Source organism: Siniperca chuatsi, linkage group LG4 (genome assembly GCF_020085105.1).
Source record: "Siniperca chuatsi isolate FFG_IHB_CAS linkage group LG4, ASM2008510v1, whole genome shotgun sequence".
In the NCBI taxonomy this organism is placed as follows: domain Eukaryota; kingdom Metazoa; phylum Chordata; class Actinopteri; order Centrarchiformes; family Sinipercidae; genus Siniperca; species Siniperca chuatsi.
The window spans coordinates 27,537,566-27,560,294 of record NC_058045.1 but is presented as its reverse complement, the minus strand read 5'-3'; the positions used below and the strand labels follow the sequence as shown (position 1 = coordinate 27,560,294).

At 38.2% G+C, this 22,729-nt stretch overlaps 1 protein-coding gene across 1 annotated transcript in view; it reads left to right on the top strand.

Moving 5' to 3' along the window:
• Nucleotides 1–22,729, top strand: part of LOC122874497 (copine-8-like) — a 72,410-nt gene that overhangs the window by 22,661 nt on the left and 27,020 nt on the right. Inside the window, exons 3-8 of the mRNA XM_044192415.1 lie at nucleotides 2,679–2,725; nucleotides 3,719–3,822; nucleotides 10,667–10,706; nucleotides 14,444–14,520; nucleotides 19,643–19,706; nucleotides 21,794–21,897. Coding sequence (XP_044048350.1) covers nucleotides 2,679–2,725; nucleotides 3,719–3,822; nucleotides 10,667–10,706; nucleotides 14,444–14,520; nucleotides 19,643–19,706; nucleotides 21,794–21,897 — 436 coding nt within the window. The remainder of the gene's footprint in view (nucleotides 1–2,678; nucleotides 2,726–3,718; nucleotides 3,823–10,666; nucleotides 10,707–14,443; nucleotides 14,521–19,642; nucleotides 19,707–21,793; nucleotides 21,898–22,729) is intronic.

Sequence of the window (22,729 nt, the reverse complement as noted above, 5' to 3'; positions counted from 1 at the left end):
ATGGATGGTCTACCAGCCAGGCAGACCATCTTAGTGGTTGCTTATCACTCAACGCGGGCTAACAGGCTCATGTCTGTTTTTTAGTGCTTTCGTGCGACCAGATAGGACAAGGACAGACAGAGGTTGTTGTGGCCTTTTGGAGTTATCAATCATTGTTGCTCAGGTGGAATGGGTTGGAAAACAGGTTGCTCTGCCTTCCTCATGAGGTGTGTTTTAAAGATTATTCCCAAAGGATGGTGCTCAGATTACAGCAGTAAACAGCAACCATACAAAACAGCAGTTTGAGGTGTGTTTTTAGATGTGTGAGTCTAGATATCAGTGTTTTTAAAGAGCGAAAAGCAGTAAGAGATAATTATTAAATAGATGAAGTGCAGATTGCTGTCTTCATTACTACATTTGTTTCAGAGTCATCCAATTGGATTGCACCAACTATTTGTAAATCCATTACTAGGTGTGTGTGTGTGTTCCTAATGTCTTAGTAAGTACTAGTTAGTTTCAAAATAGAGATGAACTAAATCAGGTTGCACCATAAAACTTAAGAAATGTCTTAGCTATTCAAGACTAGTAATGAGTAAACTGCAGCGCCATCCAATTAACGTTGTGCAAACAGGAAGTAATTGTAGCATCACAAACTGTAACATAACATTAACTGCAGAAAATAACAGTTGATACATATATATTATACTTAACTGCTAATCCCTTGTAAATGTAGGTATGACTTTGTCTTATTTATATTTGCATACATGGAGAAATATGTTTAGAGTTAGTGGTATTTATGCTGTTTGAAGAGAGTGGGAAATATCCAATTTTGCTAACTAACACTATTTAGCTAGCAAGTCATTTAGTCTGACTTTATTAGCATTATGTTTTGTAATTGGAGGAATATTGTTTAATTTTTGTGAAATGTTATTTCAAATCTTAGATTTCATCATTATTAAACAGCATTTTTATCAAGTGCTAGGGTAGTTATATCAACCATATCCCATTACCTCCTAAATGGGCTAACTTATTAGTAAGCTAACATTCACTTTGTCAGTTTGTACAGTTAGCTATGTAACAGTAACACCCACCAATAGTTACTGGGAGTAAGTATTTATTAATAACTAATCTCCACTTAGAAACTAATTTGTAAGGTGCAAGCTTCCTTTGAAATTATAAGTGTTTTATTTATATATGCATACATGGAGAAATATGTGTTTTTCAGAGTTAACACTAGAAGCATAGTCTTCATTTAGAATGAGGGGGAAATATGCGATTAAGCTAACCTAACTGACATTATTTGGTCATTTAGTTATTGGTGTAATTTGAGGTATGTTTTGTGTATTTAATTAAAAGCTTACCCAGTTTACATCACTACAACACCAATTTGATCAAGTGTTACATATATCGACCATATTCTATTAACTCTTCAATGTAAATGGGTTAGGTAACTGCTATACTGTGTATTAGCTAATGTTAGCTTTGTAGCTATGTAACAGTTAAACCTGGCAGTTACTGGGAGTAAATATTTAGTAATAACTAATCTCTACGTAAGAACTCATTTGTGTGGTGCAAGTTTCCTTTGTAAATGTACCTTCTTTTTCTCTTCAAACTAAATGGGTTAAGAGCTGTATATTTGCAACCTTACATTAGCTTTATCAGTTGGTTTGTTTTAATTAGATGTGTAACAGTTGCATCTGGCACTTACTGGATGTAGATTTTTATTAATTAAGAAGTGTGGTGCCAACCATATAGATTAATTAATTTGATTTTTATTCATGTATTTTGTTATGCTTTATTCACAAAGACCATGTAACCTAACCTGTTTTTTAATTTAGTGATGTGTAAATCTCTACTTAGTAAATACTTAGGCTTAAGTTTTAACTGCTGGTGCATGCGTCTCTTGATTATTACTACAAAATCCAGTTTACCAAACAGGCATGCGTATATAACCTTTATTAAATCAGAATCTCATTTAGATCAAGATCTCTTTTGCAAGAGACCTGAGTCCGCAGAAGAAATATGAGATAAGACACATAACAAAACATCATGACATTTTGTTATATAAAAACAAAAAATATCCAAAACACATTCTGTTGACTTTTGGCAGGAATATGTGGTTCGATTTTTAAAGGATTTTAACTAGAATTTAATCATGATAACACATAGTTCATGTCTTAGATTAGCATTTCCACCATTCCACTAGTCACTTTTTCATTATGTAAGCATTTTATCAGTTAAAACTGATTTCCAAGTGTCTGGTCTCAGGGGTTTTCAGAATTGTGAATTGCTGCCATGTGACATATGTGTGTGAATACAGTAAAGGCTGCTAGAATGCAAATTAAATGTTATTTTAGTGCCAGCTGATTGCCTCGCTGTGTTTTCACTAGTAGTCTGTCATCAAAAAACACTCAAGACACCCTTGGACGGAGACGCTCGAATGTCAATAATGCCACAAACACTCACTAATCCCATTGCCATCCTCCCCCTCCCTCCCTCCTCTCCCCCTCTCTGAAATATCATCATGCTGCAAGGCAAAGTTCTAGTGACATTTAATTAGGGAGTTTTCCTCTCATGTTGGGGTCCGGGGAAAGAACATGCTCTCAGCTGACTTCTCAACGTTGTTTGTTCACTGTTAAATACTCTTCAGTTAATGTAACCTCTTGTGTCTCTCCCCTCCTCTGTTTCTAATTCAACAGTTTGTGTGCTGTACACTCAAGGAATAGCCAACAGGGAATGGAGAGAGGTGAGTACAGAGGTGGGGGAATCAACCAGTGAATACTTCCAAGGAGCTTAAATGGCAGCAATACAGCATTTCAGCAAGTCATATTGAAGGAATACAATACGTTTCTAGAGAAGCTGGCCTGTTTGCCAGCTTACAGTATCTGTTAAATTATAAGGCAAACATTGGCGATTTGCATGATCGCATTTAGTTGCTGCTTCACGTTTGACAAAAAAATTGTCGTTTGCAAATTGAAGATTCTTTTGCGAGTCCTAGAGTGTTCTGGTATGCCTGTATCGGCATTGTTTTAAGAAGTGAAACATGGCGCAAATGAACGAGAGATAGGGATCCCGCATATTGCAGCTTGCAAATTTTGTGAAACGGGCTCCAGGTATTTGTTGAAAATTTAAAAAAATCTATGCAACCTTTGGGAAGTTTTTCCATGGGTCCATTTTGGATTTGGGACCCATGAAGTCCCAATACCCTACTAGCATGTTTAGCCAGTATCAATCACTCGACTTGGTTAGTTAGTAAGAGTAAATAACTAAGTGAGCATGTCAAATGATCACATGACAATTGCAAACCATATTCAAACCTGTAATGTTCATTTCCAAAAAACAAAATAATTTGATGGATGAAAAATTGATAAAAAAGTTGGCTATTCTAATGGGGCAAAACTGTTTGGCCTGAGTGTGGCATTGGGAGGAAAAGGCCATGTTGTTATCTACATCAAATAGGTTGATCCTCTATACAGATCCTCTCAGACTCAGCTTGTCAGAATCAGTACTTAATTAAGACTTGACTCAACTTTCACCAGTCTAAGTTGTCAGCTTCAGGTGACAGTGTTTTTTAGTTTTTTTTTTTTTAAACACTTTATTAAACACAAAATTGTGACAGTGTCAACAACACAAAGCTAGTATTTATTATAGGACTGTAGTACTGGATTGTATTACATTATACAGGGCTTACTATTTTTCAGCCAGTAATCAAACATCACCTGTCTCATTTCTCTTCTAGTTTGGCAGGACAGAAGTCATAGACAACACCCTCAACCCTGACTTTGTCCGCAAATTCATCCTGGACTATTTCTTTGAGGAGAGGCAGAATCTACGCTTTGACCTGTGAGTTAACAATTGGCTTATGCGTGTTGGGGTGTGTGTGTGTGTTGTGCAGGCGTGTGTGAGAGTGCTGCTCTATGTGGAGCAAAGTTGAGCTAAGACTGAAATATTCATGGTCTGTGCAGAGGGAGATGTAAGTCTTCTCCCTTTTTAAATAAAAGACAAGTTTTTCACCAGCATTTCCATTTGAATTCATCTCATTCATACAATGCTTTGAGACAAAAGAGGGCCAGGTGCACACAGTGAATCAAACACTTTGCATTTTGTGATGATTATGATCTATTTTCAGTATTAGACATTTAATTAATTTTAATTTAACAATTAATTTTAAGTGACCAAGAATCTGAACTCCTGCCCTATTTAATTTGATTCAATTTTTGTAAAATGTTTTTAATTAGAACATTTTCAACATTGTTTTTTTTATACATTTGAATCATGTTTTAGGATGCTGTGCAGACAAAAAGCCCTTATGAAAGTAACAAATGACCTCCTTTCAACAGCAGATGCAGGAGATTGCTCAGTCTTAATCCTTTTAGACCTAAGTGCGGCTTTTGACACAGTTGATCATACAATTTTAATTGACTGCCTTAAGCACTGGGTGGGTCAGCACAGAGTTTTCTTAGACCTTAATTTTCAAATCGAACCTGCCCTGATTCTTCAGCTACCACAGCCGACAACAAACACCTCTGGGGTCCCTCAGAGCTAATTTTGAGGCCTCATCATGTTCTTTCTCTTCATGCATTTTTATTTTGTAGTATCATTTTGTTAACATAATTTGCAATGTGTATTTTCATGAATATTCAGAAGATTCAGTTGTGTAAGTTTGTGTTGTATGAGGCAACACAAACTCACTTTTAAAAAAGTGCATAGATATAAGAGTTGGATGTTCCTAAACTTTCTAACCCTCAAAATGACCTCCTAGCTCCTGAAATTTGATCTAAAAGGTTTTGGCACTCCTCCATCCAGTGAACTGAAATCTGTAAAACAATAGTTACTTTTGAAGGTCATACTGCACTTTTGACCTATTAACTTCATTATTTAGTCAGAGAAATGTCGAGGAATTGACCATTTACAACAAATGGTTACACAGTTAGATTTGGCGGACGAGGCTCTGCTCTTTGAGGGAGCTCTCAAAGAATCTGAGCAGCAGCGAGCATTTGAATTCCTCCTTAATAAAGACATGTACATTAAGTCTTAGTTAAATCAACAATACCAAAAATATAGCACGTAAGGTTAGATTAAGTCACTGAAGTGGTCAGAACGTTTGTGTAATCTAGCTGGTTGTTAAATCGGCAACAATGCTTAATGGCTAGAAAGTGAGTGAGCCGTGCATGTGATGTGATTGACATACAGTTAGAATATTGTCCTGATTGGTTCAGGTGTCTTGAGACCGACAGATTTCCCAATGTGTTCTGGTGTAGGACAGAAAAGCATTTATTGTAGATAATAATAGAATATTTACACGTTCTTTTGTCCACATCAGATTCACCTGTATTTTGAGTCATGGTTTTGTGGTGCTGTTAAGTTATATTTCCTCATGTAGCCCTAAAAGTTGAGCTGTCCAAGTAATTATGATAATCTGGATTTTTCTCTATTGTGTTGTAGCCTCACACGTATTCACTGTATTTTCCCGTGATAGCTCATGAAATATGGAATGGCTCTTTTGTTTGTTTACTTGTTGGCCTGTCAGCAGGGCCACATGCTGCTTACAAGCTGTGGGAGGTTACAGTGAAGGTCAAGGAGAGACTCTTTCCCGTTGGGTGTGTGTGTGTGCACAAACAGTGCATTTTATTTAAGTTGTGTACACAGTCTGGGTCAGACAAAGTGTGTGTCTATCCTTTTAGGCACGAAAGCATGTGTATTCAGGTTTTTGTTTGGACTTTTGGGGAAGAACAGTGTGTGTGTATAAAGAGGGATATTATAAAGAGGGATATTCGTGTGTGTGTGTGTGTGTGTGTGTAAATCTGAGCATATGTGTGTTTGGACATTTATTTTTATTTATTTTTTAAGGGCGTGTGTGTGTTTTAATTTCTGTTCATGTGAGCATGCCTGTTCAGCTTTTTGTGTGCTTGGCAAGGCAAGTACGAATAATTGGTGTGATATATTGTATGTGTTTGTGTGTTTGTGTGTTTGTGTGTGTGCATATGGTTTCAGTGTGTGTTTGTTTCACCATCTGCATGTACATTCCCGTATACTAAAGGGAATGTAGTGCTGACTTTGCCAGAGTATCATGCAAGATGTTAAAAGCTGACAAGCAGTGGAGAGAGGGGATGGAGGATTTGTGCGTGTGTGTGTGTGTGTGTGGCCTGGCCGACTACCTGCAGGGCTCATTGTGAGTGGGTGAGCATCAGGCCCCCTCGTTACTGTCCTCTGGGCTGATGGCCCTACTATCACTTGCAGCGAGGACATGGCTTACCCCAGCCCACACACACATGCCTGCCCTCAGAACAAGAAAAATGTCCTCAAAAACACACACACTTGCTCACATACATTTACATGTTGCTTCTCAGGCATTCTCTGCATTCATGTTTGAGCTGTAACATCCACACATTTCTCAGATTTCTCATTACATTACTAGTGGTTACTCCTGCACTCCTCAGCTTCTGTCCTGAGGTCTGGAAGTCTTTTTACTGTAGCTCCCGCAGCTCCCACAGCCCTTCATTACCTCCAACCTCCCTCACTTCCACTCAATGCTTCACATCCCTTCAGGACAGCCAGCACCAAGCTCCCCGCAAACCGCCAGTATAGCTACTGCTGAACCATCCCACACTCTCTTTACCCCAAAGCCACGACACAATTTGCTTCCTCTGCTGCTATCTGTGCCTGGAAATCCTGTTAACCCTCATCTCACTGCCAGCCATGTTCAGTGCTCATCTTAGCTTATTTTTTGCTGGGGTTGATTTTGCTTTTTTATTGTTTTTTGGGGGGAATTTAAACTTGAGATGCTCACTGACGTCAGTGGAAGCCCCTCGGGTGGATGGTTGTCTAATCAAGTGTGGCAAATTGGATCAGACCTCCAAAATGAAGTGTAATACCCTCCTAAAAGGAATAAAAGAAGGATATAGCTGTATTAAATTTGTTTATTTCACTGAATTGAAGATATTTCTTCTAGAGAATACATGTCTTTTTCTTGATTTTATCTTTAAACCAGATAAATCACAAAATACCTTGTCATTTATGACAAATTACTCTACTGCAATCAAAATCTGCTGAAAATAAGTGGGTTTTTTTTTTTGGTTTCACCATTTAGTTTTTTTTCCTTGTCAAGATAATATAACACAAATAGATCCAGGATCCAATAAGAACCAAAATCAGAAACATTGAAATCTAAACCCAATACACAGCCATAATGTCCTGTGATTCTAAGTATGACAGACATCAAGATGTTTAAAAAAAAAATGTATTTCAAGCAACAAATCATTAATTTACATTTGAATTGTGGAAAATCTGACCAGTATTTTGTATGAAAGAGATCTGAAAATGATTAAGAGTCCCACTCTTCAAGAATGCAAACTTTTGTATCAGCAATACACACTTTTTTCATATCCCTCGTGTAAATATTCATTACATTACATTCATTTGGCAGATGTTTTTTGTCAAAGGTGACATACAATAAGTGGATTCAAACTCCTCAGAAACAGCTACATGGCCTAAAAATTGGAAGTGCATTTAAAAACTCACGCATCAAATTGAAAATGCATGGTAGGCTACAGACAGAATTAATTAAAATAAAATACAGCATGCAAGAGAAAAATAATGGCTTATTTATGTATGTACATGTACACACACCTTAGAATTCACCATTCACCACAATTCACCATTTTTCTGGCCCAAATAACGATTAAAAAATCGTCGCCCATTGGCAGCTAGATAGGCTTTGCCGATTGATTAAATTCTCAATTAAATTGACAATTGGCCCAAGCCCACCGTATTTATGGTTAAATACCATGTTCAGGATGCACCAAATATGTGCTAATAAAACATTTGTGTAGCATCTTGCATCAGTCAGTATAAAGGCTTTATGAAGGTTTCGTAAAGCTGTTAGAAAACTGAGCTCAAGTGTCAGTGTGCTGTCGTCTGTTGTTTGCCGGCCCCGTTTGTTTGTGTGCAATCATTAGTCATCATTGCTCAGTTCAAACGGAGCTCTGAGCAGCCACTCCCCCCCGCAAGACAGACAGCACAGGACCAGGAGAAATCCTGTCTGGCCCAGTGCCGATGCAGAGTGATGTCATCCACATAAACACACACACACATCCAGTCACACAAAGCAAATGTGCACTCACGAGGCGCCGTGGGGCATCTACTCCTGCAAACACTCCCGTGTGTGTGCGTGTGTTTGTGAGTATGAACATGTGCAGCCAAATCATCATACATATAACAGTAATATGTTTTTCTTCCGCTCTGTCTCTGTCTCTCTCTGTCTGCCTGTCTCTCATTATTAAATAAGATTAAATGAATAATTTATGAACATTTGGGAGTGACAGAGGCAAGTGGCGAATAGAACATGAAGTGCACCTGTGCATTTTGCCGGCAGCATGTTGCATAACAGCAGCGTGTTTCCTTGCTCTTATGGAATTATATTAGTAACAGCACTGTATTGGAGCCCCTCGCCCCCTCACATAGTGACACAGTGTCTCCCAGTTTTGTCAGCGGGCGCCTTATCGTACATGGCATGCTGTCTGTAGAAAGAGACACTCAGGCTCTCCCATTTACACACTCCGCTGCACGCTGTTGCACACACACCACACGCACATTAACACACCTGAGACACAGAGGAAGGTGACGGGTTATGGGAAGTAAATAAAGCTGGATAAATTGCTCTCCGGAGAGGCGAGTGGATCACATCGTCTGCACAACGTAGATGTTACTTATGGTTTTTTTGACTAATGTTCCTGCATAGGATGGAGATGAAGTGTGTCAGCCGGAGAGAAGCTATGATTGTTGAATCCTTATACCAATTATTTTGTAAACCCAGCAGTGCTGTTAGGTGGAAGTCATATCATATAAAAACATCTATTGTTTCAAATTGGCAACTATAAGCTTAGTGGACAAAAAGAACATTTTGTATGCTTTAAAGGGGAACTCGATTTTACACATCAGAGTCTGTTTACAGGAAGTACTGCCCCAAGTGATGTCACTTAAAGTTGGGGCTGAAGACCAAGTCTGGGGGTTAGAAAGTTAGAAAGAAGTGAGCTTACCAGACCTCTGTTTCCTGCTCCTCATCTCTGCTTGAGGCTAGCTGCTCGAGGCTACCATAGCCGCTATTAGCATAACACACCCAAATTTCAGACCAAACTGTCAGCAGTTGAGTTGCATTGTGGGTAATGTAGGTGCTTTTTGTTTTTTACTGTCCATTGTGAGTCAGACAATGTTATAGGGGTGCTAGGTTAAATTGGTGAAGTACACTTTTAATGCATCGGTCAGAAATAATTTCTCCAAGTTTTGTCAAAACTAGATCATAGTCTGATGCTGCATGTCACAGATGGATGACTGACTATATAATGTAGTGATTGCCTTTTGCCGCTTTCAGTTTTGGCGAAGTAGTGTGTAAAATGAAGCGCACCACCTGTCCTGTCAGAATGAGAACCAGAATAAGCTTAATTGGCCAAGTATGTTGACACGCACAAGGAATTTGATTCCACTGGTCAGCAGCTCTCAATGTACTGACACACAGTGCTGAAAACAAATGTATAGTCAGATCGCTACAAAGACAACATAGCTAACAAAGATAAGCATAAACATAGGTATTATGTATAGGTGAGTAGGTATGAAAATAGATAAACAACAAAAACACAGTATCTTTTATACAGGTGGAATTGTTACTGAAAACTCCAGGGTTGTAGTCTGGTTGTGCTGTGTTACAAGTAGTTCTAAGAAGCAGTGCAAAGAATACTGGAATAGACATGCTTAGACATTGCTACTACGATGTACATACATACTTGGAATAACCTCCCGGATGACCTTTAGCACTGACCGTCAATCCACCCATTATCTATACATGCTTATCCTTTGCAGGGAACCATGTTTAATCCAGTTTTAATCCAACTCTTTCAGTGTTTCCTGTAACTGAACTTTTGTCTCCACTTTCATTTTCTTATTACAATGTCATACTACTGCAATATTTTAAATTTGTTATTTTTCAGTGATATATCTCCTTAATTATTCTTTCATCTCATTTTCTTTTTATATCTTTTATACAAACTGTAAACCACCTAGTTGAACCCGGGATCGCCGTGTATCTTCCACAATATGCAGCTGAATCACGTGCTTCTCAGTTTGAGGAGGAGGAAAAAAGGGATTGGAGCACACTGATTGATTTGCGGTTTTTAACTGTGCAAACATACTAACGTTTCGACACTACTGTGTCTTCATCAGAGTCAAAATGGACATTTTGAGTTGCAAATCAATCTGTGTGCTCCAGTCTCTTTTTTCCCTTGGATGTGAACCACCTAATATTGCCATTGTGTATGAAATGTCAACTTAAAAGCAACTGCTACTAAAACATCAATACTTTAAATTGGAAAATTGAATATTTGCTTTGTTAAGTGTTAAGATTTTCAGCCATTAATGATACCAAGGCCACTGATGTTGTTGTACCCTCATGCATGAAATCGGATCAGTAAAGCTTTCGGTGCCGTAATCACAAGCCTACTTTAAACCTGAACGGCTTCTTTGCAGTGATTAGCGGAGAAGCGCCTTGCATTAATGGTAGGTGATGAGGGAGAGAAGCTTTTGCCATAGACTACTAATTTGTTTTCTGGCAGCCTTTCAGTTACAGACCTGCTGCTCAAACCTTTCAGCCTATCACGGCCCCGCTCTGATGTGTCATCTCTTCTCTTCTCTGCAGGTATGATTTAGACTGCAAGAGCGACAACCTCTCTAAACATGTGAGTGTCTCCTTCACCTCAGCTGTTCAACAATCAGTGATGCATTCATGGAAATATTATTATACAGCCAAATGTTTACCGTTCCAGTACAATAGCAGCCTGATTTGAATCGGAATGAGCATGAACAGGAAAGCAATGGTGTTGCCATTTAAACTCTCATAAAGAAAAGACTCAGGATTTTTGTGGCCCATACCAAAGACATTCAGGTGGTTTTTACACCACAGTTTCTGTCTTAAATATATCTTTGGGTACTTTAAGAGTTTGACTATTTTTCTAACTTATTCAGATTTAGATGAACTTGTGGTTGCCTTTTTTTTTTTTATCCTTGTGAGGTCTGAAGGAAATCTCTGTGATCAGCGTGTTGCTCCTCTCAAAAGTAGTGTAGTAATTGTCTTTATAGATAAATGTCTAATTTAGCAAGAGTTTTCATTTATATTGATAAAAAACAGAGAAAAGAAGTGTTTGACCAAGACCACGATCTTTACCAAAGCTGAACCAAGTGCAAATGAAACACGTTGTCAGTGAATATTTAGCAGTATCAACATTTTACAACTTGCCAGGTACTGTACATTCATTAACAACATTTCCTCATTATGTTGATAAAAAACATAATTCAGATGGCATTATGTTTCCTAAAAAGGTGGATTTGCTGTGGCAAATTAGTAGTATATAAATGTAATGTAATGAGGTTTGTTGGTTCGCGAATGTTTACTTTTTTTTTTCTTACTTAAATGATTAAATGATTAATCGAATATGATTTTTTATTTTGTTTTTTCGATTGGCAGCCATGGGATTTACAGGAGAATTTCAAATACTCTACACATGCCTTGCCCTGTCTTGAAAATTATATATTCTACGAAAATAAATACATAAATACATTTTAAAAGAAGGAAAAGAAGAAGAATTTCAAATCTACAATTCTACAAATGTCTAAAACACAAATATTTGAGACAACTGTCAGCTAACAGGCTTTAATAAAGAGATGAGATTATATCAGCTTTGTCATTCTTTATCAGATGTCTGTTTGGTTCTGCTTATGCTCTTTCTCATGAGTGCAGTTTTGCAAACATCCTGCCACTGCTGATGATGGATTGCAGCTTAAAGTTACTCCCAAACACTAGGCAGCCTGCCTTTGTTGGTCAAGCTCTACCTCCATCTTGATTTAAAACCTATAACTTCAGATTTCACTGCCCTACAGCCCCATCCTTCACTTTCAGTTCAAACAGAAGCTCCAACAGCACCCTGCTCCAGTTCTGTCTATAATCCAGGCTCCATCTCCACCCCCAGCCCCTTTCCTATTACCCGGCCTCCTACTTATTGCCAACTGCAGGCAGAGTTCTTTTCCTCAGCCCCAACCACAGCTTGCCCCCGGGCTTCTATTGAGAGCACTGAGCAATGTGAGCGTAGCAACTCACTCTCAGCATGAAGGCTGAGGACGCTTGGATGCGTCCTGTCGTCGCTGTGGATGTGTGGGATTCGAGATCTGGCACGCATTGATGGCTCCATTGTCTGAGCAAAGTCCATCCCCAGTCGCATGGCTTTAAATAACAGAAAATGGGGGGGGGGATGCACACAAGTACAGTATCTCTCTTGGCAGCTTCAGTGGCAGCGTTTGAGGATGCCTCCTTCCTCCCATCACAGCAGACGTTTTTCTGTGCCATATGGTTTGCATACCTTGTGCAGATATGGCTGCAGGGGAAGATGTGCATATAGGAAAATCAAATTAAGGGCTGGGTATCCTGTTTCCTAGTAGATGAAGTAGATGTTGCTTTTTCATTCGCTTGTCACGGCCCTGTGCACAATTCTTGATTTTACTACTGTTTAGTGTTGTGGTAAAATGCACCAATATCCTTCTTGCAAACAGTAATCTCATTTCAAAGTCTTTATTAATTATTTTAAACTTGATAATTAGCAAGTGAATACAGGCAGAGAAATATCTTCTTTGTTTGCAGGCAGCAATTAAGTTAACTGGCTGTGTGTTTCCCCATGACTATTTGAAAGCAGTCAGGATTTTACTGCAAACGTTTATTCCCCTTATTAAATGTACTATTGCTAGAAAAGCTGTTTTTGTGACTTTTTATCTTCATTAGACTCTTCAAAGTTGTGAGCCAAAAAAGACTTGATTGCCTGCACCAGTGGACAGTGATTCCTTACCTGGGGTTCAGGGATCTGAAGATAAATCTTAAGGGTCGTGAGATGATGCTCCACAAATCTCATTTTTTCTGTTTTTTCTGTAATCTTTTGCTTTTTTTCTGGTGAAATGCTGAATAGCTTCACCTCCCATTTCAAAGGAAACAATCTGAAAAGTTTAGAGGGAGAAAAACACTCTTAGGTGGAACTACTCACCACTCAAACACATACTATATGCATCCAGTAATGAGGGGTAGTAGTAAACTGCTACTGCTTTATTTTAGGGGGTTACAAGCCAAAATAACCTTTGACTAGCCATAAAAGTAAATTCTGGTATTTGTCAATGTCGCTATTATTCTCATACTTTTGTCTATTATAACTGTTGGTCCTCCTCTCCTAAATGTTTGGGAAACGCACCAAACACCAATGTTAACATGGGTCCTTTTTTAACTTGCTGCAGCACTTGGACAGTTTCACTTTAAGGACATGGACATGGTCTGTATATTAAAGGCCTAATGAGCAGACGGACTTCAAGAAGGAATGTAGGACTTCAACTGTGATCTTTTTTATTTGGAGATACCCTCCTAACCTTTTTTTTTTTCCTGCCACCACTGAGCCTGTTAATCTGAAGCGCCTCAGCCTCTAGCCTTAGATTTCTGAGGCGTAGCAGGCGCTGAACTGGGCTGCTAGCTAGCGGCACACTTCTTATGGAAAGGCCAGAGCGTTTTTTGTCATCTCTTTTTGTTTCAAGACCTCGGCTGGGGGAGAAATTTGCTCAGCACTGGCAAAGATCTTTGGAGCAGCTTTCTGCCCGCCGGACTCAACACGGCTCATCTGTCAAGCACTCTTACGCACACACATGGTCACGCACACGTGCATACACAGTCTGGTAGGGGAGGCCTCAGTATCAGTGCGTGAACAATCATTCCTTGGCTGTTGTAAACAGGCTTTTTTTCCTTGCCTCTCCTCTCTCAGCTTTGCTCTTCTTGCTGGCCAAAGGCTCCTCCTCCCCAAACCGAATCCTCTCTTGTAGTCACCCTAGAGTGATCAACATGGACACAGGATCCTCTGCTCGCTGGACTTCAGTGTCAATGTGCAAAATATACATAGAAAAGGGAAAGGAAGCCATTCGATGCCAAAAATATATTGATTGACAAAGATATTGTGATTCAAAAGTGGCAGGAGGGTTGCTACTAATTATTATTTTCAATACAGCTTAATCTGCTGATTTAAATTCTCAGGTAATCAATAAATAATTTTGTTTATAAGATGTCAGAAATTTGTGAAAAATGCCCATTATAATTTATAATAAACTTTATTGTGAAAATAAACAGGAAGAAGAGACACTTCATAACAATGAACTCAGTTTATATAGACACACATACACTCAAACACTTTGAGTTTTCATATAGGTAACACTGTTTTTGCTTTAGCATGGTGCGTTTGGAACAGTGAACCTTATATGCCAAATGAAGAAATATCCACAACATCTTAATGAATGTTTCTCTCTGCAACTCAGCCCTTCAAATGCTCAATGCTCTTCCACTTCTAAATGTTTTCTTTATTTCTGTTTCATGTGTTTACTTGTATGTTTTTCACACATGCAGGACTTCCTGGGCCAGGCGTTCTGTACGCTAGGTGAGATAGTCGGCTCCCTGGGAAGCCGCTTGGAAAAACCTTTGATGTAAGTAGTACACGTTACCATGCACAAACAAACAAACACACTCACTGCTATTCTAATTGAAAGAGAAGGGGTAAAAGGCTTGAGCCACTATCATTAGGTGCCACAAAAAGCTGTTTGGGCTCATGTTTTAATTTTAGATTCTGTTCAATTCAGTGGTATGAATTGAAAATCAGCACGTTATTTTAAGATCACTTGCCACTGTTTGTCTTTGAAGTGAAGCGAAGCAGGGGCATGAAAATGAGCCAAGATGTTGATGAAAGCGTACACTGTCTCCATCAGCCAAATGAGATGAATAGTTAAACAGCAGCAAGCCTAATGACAGACTGTAAACATGTTGAGATGGTAAACAGTGTGTAGAGAAAAGGGACAGTTCACCCAAAGGGAAGTTGCCAGTGGTGAGCTCCCAGCTCATTTTCTGAAGAAGCCTAAACTGAACTGAAGACTCAACTGAAGCCTAAAGAAATAATCAGGGACATTTTCATGTGAATAAATGTCTGATTTTGCTCTGTATTGCTGATTAGTATAACAAGATAGTGATCAAATATACAGTATAACCAGTTCATAAAAAAATTCATATTTGCTTTGTGTGGTTGGGCTTAGCTTGGAAACACCCTGTAGTGCATGTTTTCAGTCACTCTTTTTTTTGGCATAAACAGAGGAAGAACTGAGCAGTTAGCATGATCGCCTTTGTAGCTGAAGAGAAGAAGTGTGACCTGATTTTTAATAGTTTTGTTAATTTTGTACTGTATTGTGTTTAGGCAAAGTTCTTATACAGTTGCTTGTTTTAAGACTGGATTAAATAGGGAAGGTTTTTATAGAAAAATGTTTATAAATAAAGGATTTTGGTATGTACTGACACTTAAGAAAACATGTGGATCAACATATCATTACAACATATCATTACATACATATTATCAGGTCTCAAGTAGGTATTTTTATTGTATGTAAGTATCTATTGCATATAACTATTACGTAAAAAGTAAACAAATTCTATACCATATATCAATCAATCAAACATAGTAATACAGTAATACTGTAACGTCTGTGTGTGTGTCATACAGGTTAGTGTAGTGCAAAGTGCTTTACAGGTGACTGTAACTGACTACAGGAAACTAATAAGACTAATAATACAAAGAAACAGTAAAACAATCCACTAATTAACACCAAAAATACAAATAAAGAGATATTAGAAGATATAATAAAATAGTTAAATGAAAGACATAAAAACAATCAAATATACAAAAGACAAAAAACACTTAAATAAATAAGACAACTAATAGACGATACTGTAATCACTGCATACCTATCATCCCAAAACAAAAAGGAACTCATAAAACTTTAAAATTTTCTAAAGAATACAACCTTATTTAACAAAACTGATTTTAGCAAATGTAATCTACACCAGTGAAAGTTATTGCTGGCCATTCACAACAAATATACATACTGAGGGGAGACATCAAAGGCTCCTCATAAGGACCTGGACCAAGTTCTCAAAGTACAGTTCTTTGTTATACTACATTGATAAACTGAGTGGGAGTGTCGTGCATTATCTCAGCTGCACTGTAACTGTCCTCCAACACACTGAGCAGAACTGCAGCATCTTCTTGAGCTTAGTGAAGAGAACAATTTGTTGTTGCTTTTGTTTTCCTCCTGAGGCAACGAGCCATCAGTAGTCTGACCCTCGCCTCATCCCCTGTCACACACTGAACCTGTGTGTGTGTGTGTGTGTGTGTGTGTGTGTGAGAGAAGTGTACTGGCGTCTACACCCATGACTGTCTGTCTCTGTCAGTGTGTGTGTGGCAGAATCAATGAGCAGTTGCAGCTGAATGGGGCTGCTGAAGAATGACACAAGAAATATGATGTAAGAATGTGTTGCTGTTGCCGAGTTATGTAATCACCTCTGCCTGCAGTCATTCACTCAGAATTGGTGTGTGTGTGTGTGTGTGTGTGTGTGTGTGTGTGTGTGTGTGTGTCCATGTACACTATACCTGCATGTTTTATTTTTCATCCATTATTTTTAGATGTGAAGATATTTTTAGATATTCTTTATTATTCTGTAATGCATGTGTGCGTGTGCGCGCGTGTGTGTGTGTGTGTGTGTGTGTGTGTGTGTGTGTGTTTGTACTCACTCCGCTGCCTCCAAGTGAAACACACAAAAAAAAACATCTTAAGTCAAAAGCATCACACTTCTGCTCAGTCGAGTGGAGGCGGATCACAAAAATTAAGAGCAACAAAGACAACTGAGATGACAATATGCTCCAAACACACAAAACAATTTGATTGTAAGATTGTCACATTTTGTGTATGATACAAATGAACTTCAGTGACTAAGAACATTTCACAGCACAGTCTTTGTCACAGATATCTGTCATTAACTTTGTTTTGTTGCTGCTTTTGGTTGAGACTCTTAAATCATTTTCAGCAAATGTAGGACTTTTTAAACTTTTCTTACCATTGTGAGATAGGGCAATTTTGCTATTTTCTCATGAACTATTGCACTTATTTATATGAAAAACATGCCTCAAGTATCCTAAGATTGTCTATTACAACAATCCCATTGCCAGACAGAACGTTGATGTTGGACAATTCTGCAAAACCCCAAATTATGGTTGTCAGTTAACATGACAACAGGCTATATTTTCTTCTATTTCTACAATATTTTCACGTCAAATTATGGTTAAGGTATGGTTAATGTCAGGGAACGATTGTCATTATGGTTCAAAAAGCAAAAATAGCCAACACAAATTACAGGTCTGTGACAGGACATGTCTCCTGCAATAGAGTTGGAATGAGCTCCACCTCCCCAACCTCCACCCTTATTATCTTTCTCTACACTACTCCCTGCATTGGCTCTGAATGTTATTTCTTTTTTTTTTAAGCATGTTTGTGGGCATTTTATACCTTTTTTATTAGAAAGTATACAGTAAAGAGGTGACAGGAAATTATGGGAGAAAGAGGGTAAATGACGTGTAACAAAGGTTTCTGGCAAGAATCGAACCAGGGAGGTTTCAATCACAGTATATTGTGTGCATCTTAACGGCTAGGCCACCATGACGCCCCTATAAATTGGTATTTGATGTAAATTAGGATTGTCCAGTACAAATGAAAATTGTAGCGATACTAGGCTGTCTATAGAGCAACACACAATGGACACATCATGTAGCGTTGCATTATTTGTGCTCATTGATTGATGTCCCGGAGAGCTCACCAGCCGCACCGTACAGACAGAGGGAGAAGTCAAGGTACAGTAGCCGGGATGTGCCGATCCGAGTAGTGAATAGCAAAACTTTTCTGGAACATTGGTGTTGATCCAGACTGGGAAATAGGACACTGACAGAAAAAACAATGGATAGCAATAAAATACATAAAGACTGACAGGTTAACATATAAAACTTAACATAGTATGCACACTTCCAAAATAACAAACATTAACAAAGCAAACAAGACAATAAACAAAACAGAATTCATATGAAGAAATCAGTGTATTTTTCAAATACAAATCCAGATGCAGATAAAAAAAAAAAAACATTTCTGTTATTAAATACGATTTTACGGCTTTATTAGAAATATATAAGATATTTATTATCAGCACAAAAGGGTATTGTGGTCTAAAAACCCATTTCAGTGGAGACCATGTGCTGATGTTTTCAGCCTCACTCACCCTACACTCAACAGCCTCTCATCCACTCCTCCATCTTTCTAGTAACTCAGTTCTTCCTCTCTTTGCCTCTGTGACTCTATCCATGTCTTTCTTGTTCTCCCCTCCCCTCTCTCCCTGCCATTTTTTCATCTGCCCCCTTACTGAGCAAGCTCTCTGCTCGTACAGTGAATTAATTTCACTGAATGCTTCCCTATGCATCAAAGGACGGCGGTGTGTCTCAGGTGACGAAGGGTAGGGGGGATCAAAGCCTCACTGCCATTTGCCATCAGTTTCTCCACGTGTTGTTGTTCACTCTCTCTGCCGTTACTGGACAGTATTTAACCAAATGAAATTCTCTCCCCTTCCTCGTTCTGAATCAAGGCCTGGGGTCTGTGGCATTCATTTTGTCTATTTTTAGTGGTCAGTCTCCCTTGGCTTTATTGGCTGAATGTTATGCTTTGCCAGCTCAGGATGTAAACAAACATTGCAGCTGAAATGTCACTGAATGTGGTTACATTGTTTTGATGTTCTTTTTTTGAAGGGTTTTCATTCAGCATGAATTAATATTTATTTGGGCAATTTAGGCAATGAATGTGAGAGAGACTGAGAAGAAGAGACATTTCATTCCAGGTCTGCAGGGGTCTCATAGAATTTTACTTATTCAATTTGAGCATATAACTCATATTTTAACCACAGCATTATCTTACATGTTCATAGAGCTTGAATATTATTGTCATAAATACTTCAGCTTGCCTGAAACTATTATGTGTGGTGAATAAATACTAAATGAGGAAAAAGAAACAAGAAACACCGGTGCTTTGAGTATAGATTAGAATATATTAAACTCAGTGTCGGTACAGCAAAATTCAGTTTATCATCTAACCAGAAAACTCAAGCAGTAAAGTGCATATAAATATACTGTATATACAGTTGAATGAGGGATACTATGACATGTGCAGAATAAACAACAAACCACTATGGAGTATGTACAGTAGAATCAATGTAATTATGAAATATACAGTGTAAAAATAAGCTAGTATGTACTGTGTACAATGTAAAAATAAAGCCATTACGGTATGTACAGTTAAAAACGGGACAGTTTCCCTCTCAGTTAGATACAGATCAAGGGACAGTGCAAATACAGTTTGCTAATACATAGTGCTTCATGCAAACAGGGCTATATAGTGTAAATAGTTAATGTTAGAAAGTTAGAGTTTTTTGTTTTTAGGACATGAGAAGAAAATTAAAGAAACAAATGTATATAAAACTGAAAATTGAACTATACAATATAGTTTCTATAGACTCTTTTTAATTAGTTGTTTACTCTACATTACACTCTTATACCACCCAGACAGATTTTCCCTATAACTCTGTGGTTTCAAATCATTGTCCTACCTGTCACAAACCCATTGCTTGAGGCCTGTGTCTGCTTGAATGTAATGGGAATATTTTGGGGGGGGGTTTCTTGTTTTTTTTTTCTAGTGGGATTCCAGGGAAGAAATGTGGCACCATCATAGTGCGAGCAGAAGAGCTGAGCAACTGCAGGGTAAGAGTCCATTTGGTTCCCTTGTTGGTTCATTTGAAATAGAACTTTCACACTTTTCAGATACTTTCCTCTAATTAGCCAAACTTTCTGGTTCTTATATCTTACAAAGTGACAAGCCTGACCCATCTGGTACTCCTAACATAAGTGCTTTTCGACACAAGTCTGGATGTAATAAGTGGATTTTGCCATAAATATAATTTAAAATGCTGTTTTTATACAAGCTTAACTCATACACGATTGCCCTCCTGGACTAATAAAAACACACAGATGCACGCAGACACACACAAATACATTACAGTTTGTTAGGTTCACCTAGTTAAAACTAATGCAGTCTAATACAACAACCTTGCAAAAAATCCTACTTTCACCCCATTTAAATCAAGGAGGGTGGACAGAATATTACAAACGCCTCTCAGTATAACTCAATACAATTCAACAGCACCACAAACTATAGCCTGCAAAGGTCATACAGTTGAATCAACAAAAACTGAATAAGACCCACCTTCACGTAGGAGGGTCTTATTGCAGGGCTGTTGTATTATAAGGCAACTGAGTTTAGACATACATGCAGTATTTTATGTATTTTTAACACTTTCCTCAACACTTTCCTTAAGTGCATTTTAACACTGTTACTGTATTCCTTTAAGGATGCACCAAAGACATTATTTCTTAGACGCTAGCGTTTCTATAACACCAGATATTTGACTTCAATTACAGAACCAAGTGTATTATCTAAAAGCGTATTTTCTAAAAATACCGCTGTACTGCTGCAAGCCAGAAGAAGCATCAGGCACCATCACAGAATAGATACTGTGCTTTTAACAAGTTATGGTCACTTTAACAGATTTGTAGTAACTTTTGCACATTTTAGTCTCAGGCAAAAAACAAAAAACACTTTTGTTCATGGTGCTAGTTGTCAACCAGTGTAAGAGGACTGGTTTTCAGTTCAAGACACAGTGGACTGTTTGACACTGTTGTCATGTCTTAAGTTGGACTGTGTCTCTGTCTATTTGAATCACTTACTTTCAGAGTGGGGGGGTGTCAGCTCAAACATTTGGATGCTGTTAGAAAAAACTGCCATTTCTGAAAAAGTACCTCACCATTCTGGGCCCATTTTGTTGTTTGGTGGTGTTTTTGCCACCTGTAGATACATAACTTCACAACAAGATATTTCTAGTGAAGCTACAGTGAAGTATAATAGCAGATTTTTTTTCTTTTAGGTCAAAACATCAAACTGTGAATGTCACATTTTGGTGCCCTTCCTTCAAATCAAAGAGCAAGGGCTCTAAGCTGTCATTATGCTCCAAAATATGACATAAGGAGAGAAAACCTTTGTAAAAGAGGCAGAGACACCAATTTCTCTTCTACATACAACTGACATTGTTTTTTGTTCATCTCACAGTTTTGTGCTTTCCATCTACACACTGCATATAAACATACAGCTAAATGAAACAAGCTCACATCCATTTTTCAAGGTGCCTTCCAAAGGCATTCAAGGAAACTCTTAAGAACTAGAACACAGGGAAATTCATTGTTACGCTTACAAACACTTTATTGAAACATAACCCCTGCGCATCATTAATTATAGATTTCAGATTATATCACAGTAATAATATGTCAGAGTGGTCAGGGGTGAAACCGAGCCTGATTATCTTGCTTTAATTCTCTAGTCTTTGTTTTGGGGCAGGGGAAGATAACATTTTAATATCAGCTCCCAGAACTCAGTGGGTGAAAATATCCAAAATTTACACAAATACAATGTGTTATATCATTTTCATTAACATAGAAGTAATATTGAAATTGTGCCAGTCCTACATGATAATACAGAAATCAAAAAGATTAAGTTGACTTTTTTAAAATCAGAATCTTTCTCCAAAATGTATCTGTCACAGGAACAGAATGTAAAGCAGCTAATAAACAGAAGGATCTAAGGTGTAAACTGACAGAGATGGCACAGAGAAGCGGTGTACCACGCTTCATCATCCTTTTGACAAATATTACTTGTGATAGCAATTGGGCACGTGTTTTCATTTTTTAAGACCTGAGGCTGTGTAACGTCTATATTTTGGTTACTTCCCTCCTTTTAGGAGTCGGTGATGCTGCAGTTTTGTGGCAATAAGCTGGATAAGAAGGACTTCTTTGGAAAATCTGATCCTTTCCTCGTCTTTTACCGCAGTAACGAAGATGGATCGTAAGTTGACATGCAACTTACGTGGTATTTGTGGACATCAATTTCCTGTATTTACAAAAGCAGCTATCTCTGTTTTACATGCAGACACATACACAGCATGTAAAGATGCCTGAAATGCATATAGACTCTGAGTGTGATTTTTCATGCTCCAAAAAGCTCCCATAGAGAGGATATAAGGTCTAAACTGCTTATGTGATTTTACTTAATTCTTGGTGCTGTATATGTGACTAATGCCGTACAGCTGTTAACAGGAGAAATCAGCAGGAGGGATGAGCAGAGATAATAGGACAGAGTTGACAAGAGGAAAATAAAGGGAGGAAGCGATGGATAAGATGGAGTTAAGTGGAAACTGTGTGAGGAGGTAGCAGTTTCTTTGCCCCGCAGATGCTTTTATTCAAGTCGACTTCAGCATCTTAGTGAAGACACACATTCTCTTTTTGTGCAGCTGGGTATTTACTGATGCAGCCTAAATGTTCAGCCGCAGGGTATAACAGCAGCATGCTGCGGCTACAAAGAGCCAGACTAGGTGCCACATAAAAAAGAACAGGAAGCTGTTATTTCAGCTAAAGATCATGCTTTATTAAATACTTAAGATTACACCCCCCTTAATAACAAAGAAGAGGTGCACACATGGTTTTGTTTTTACCTTTAAAGTCCAGCTGAAATTAAACTGCATTTTTTTGTCTACTGCAGCATGCATATCTGCTGGGTTCTCCTTTGAGAGAAAAATCTGAAACCAAAAGGGAGAAATTTGTATTTTATATTTTTTGGTTTCAAGGTGTCGCACCCTATTTTTCGTGCTATTTTCACATTAATTCGACGGAATATCGTT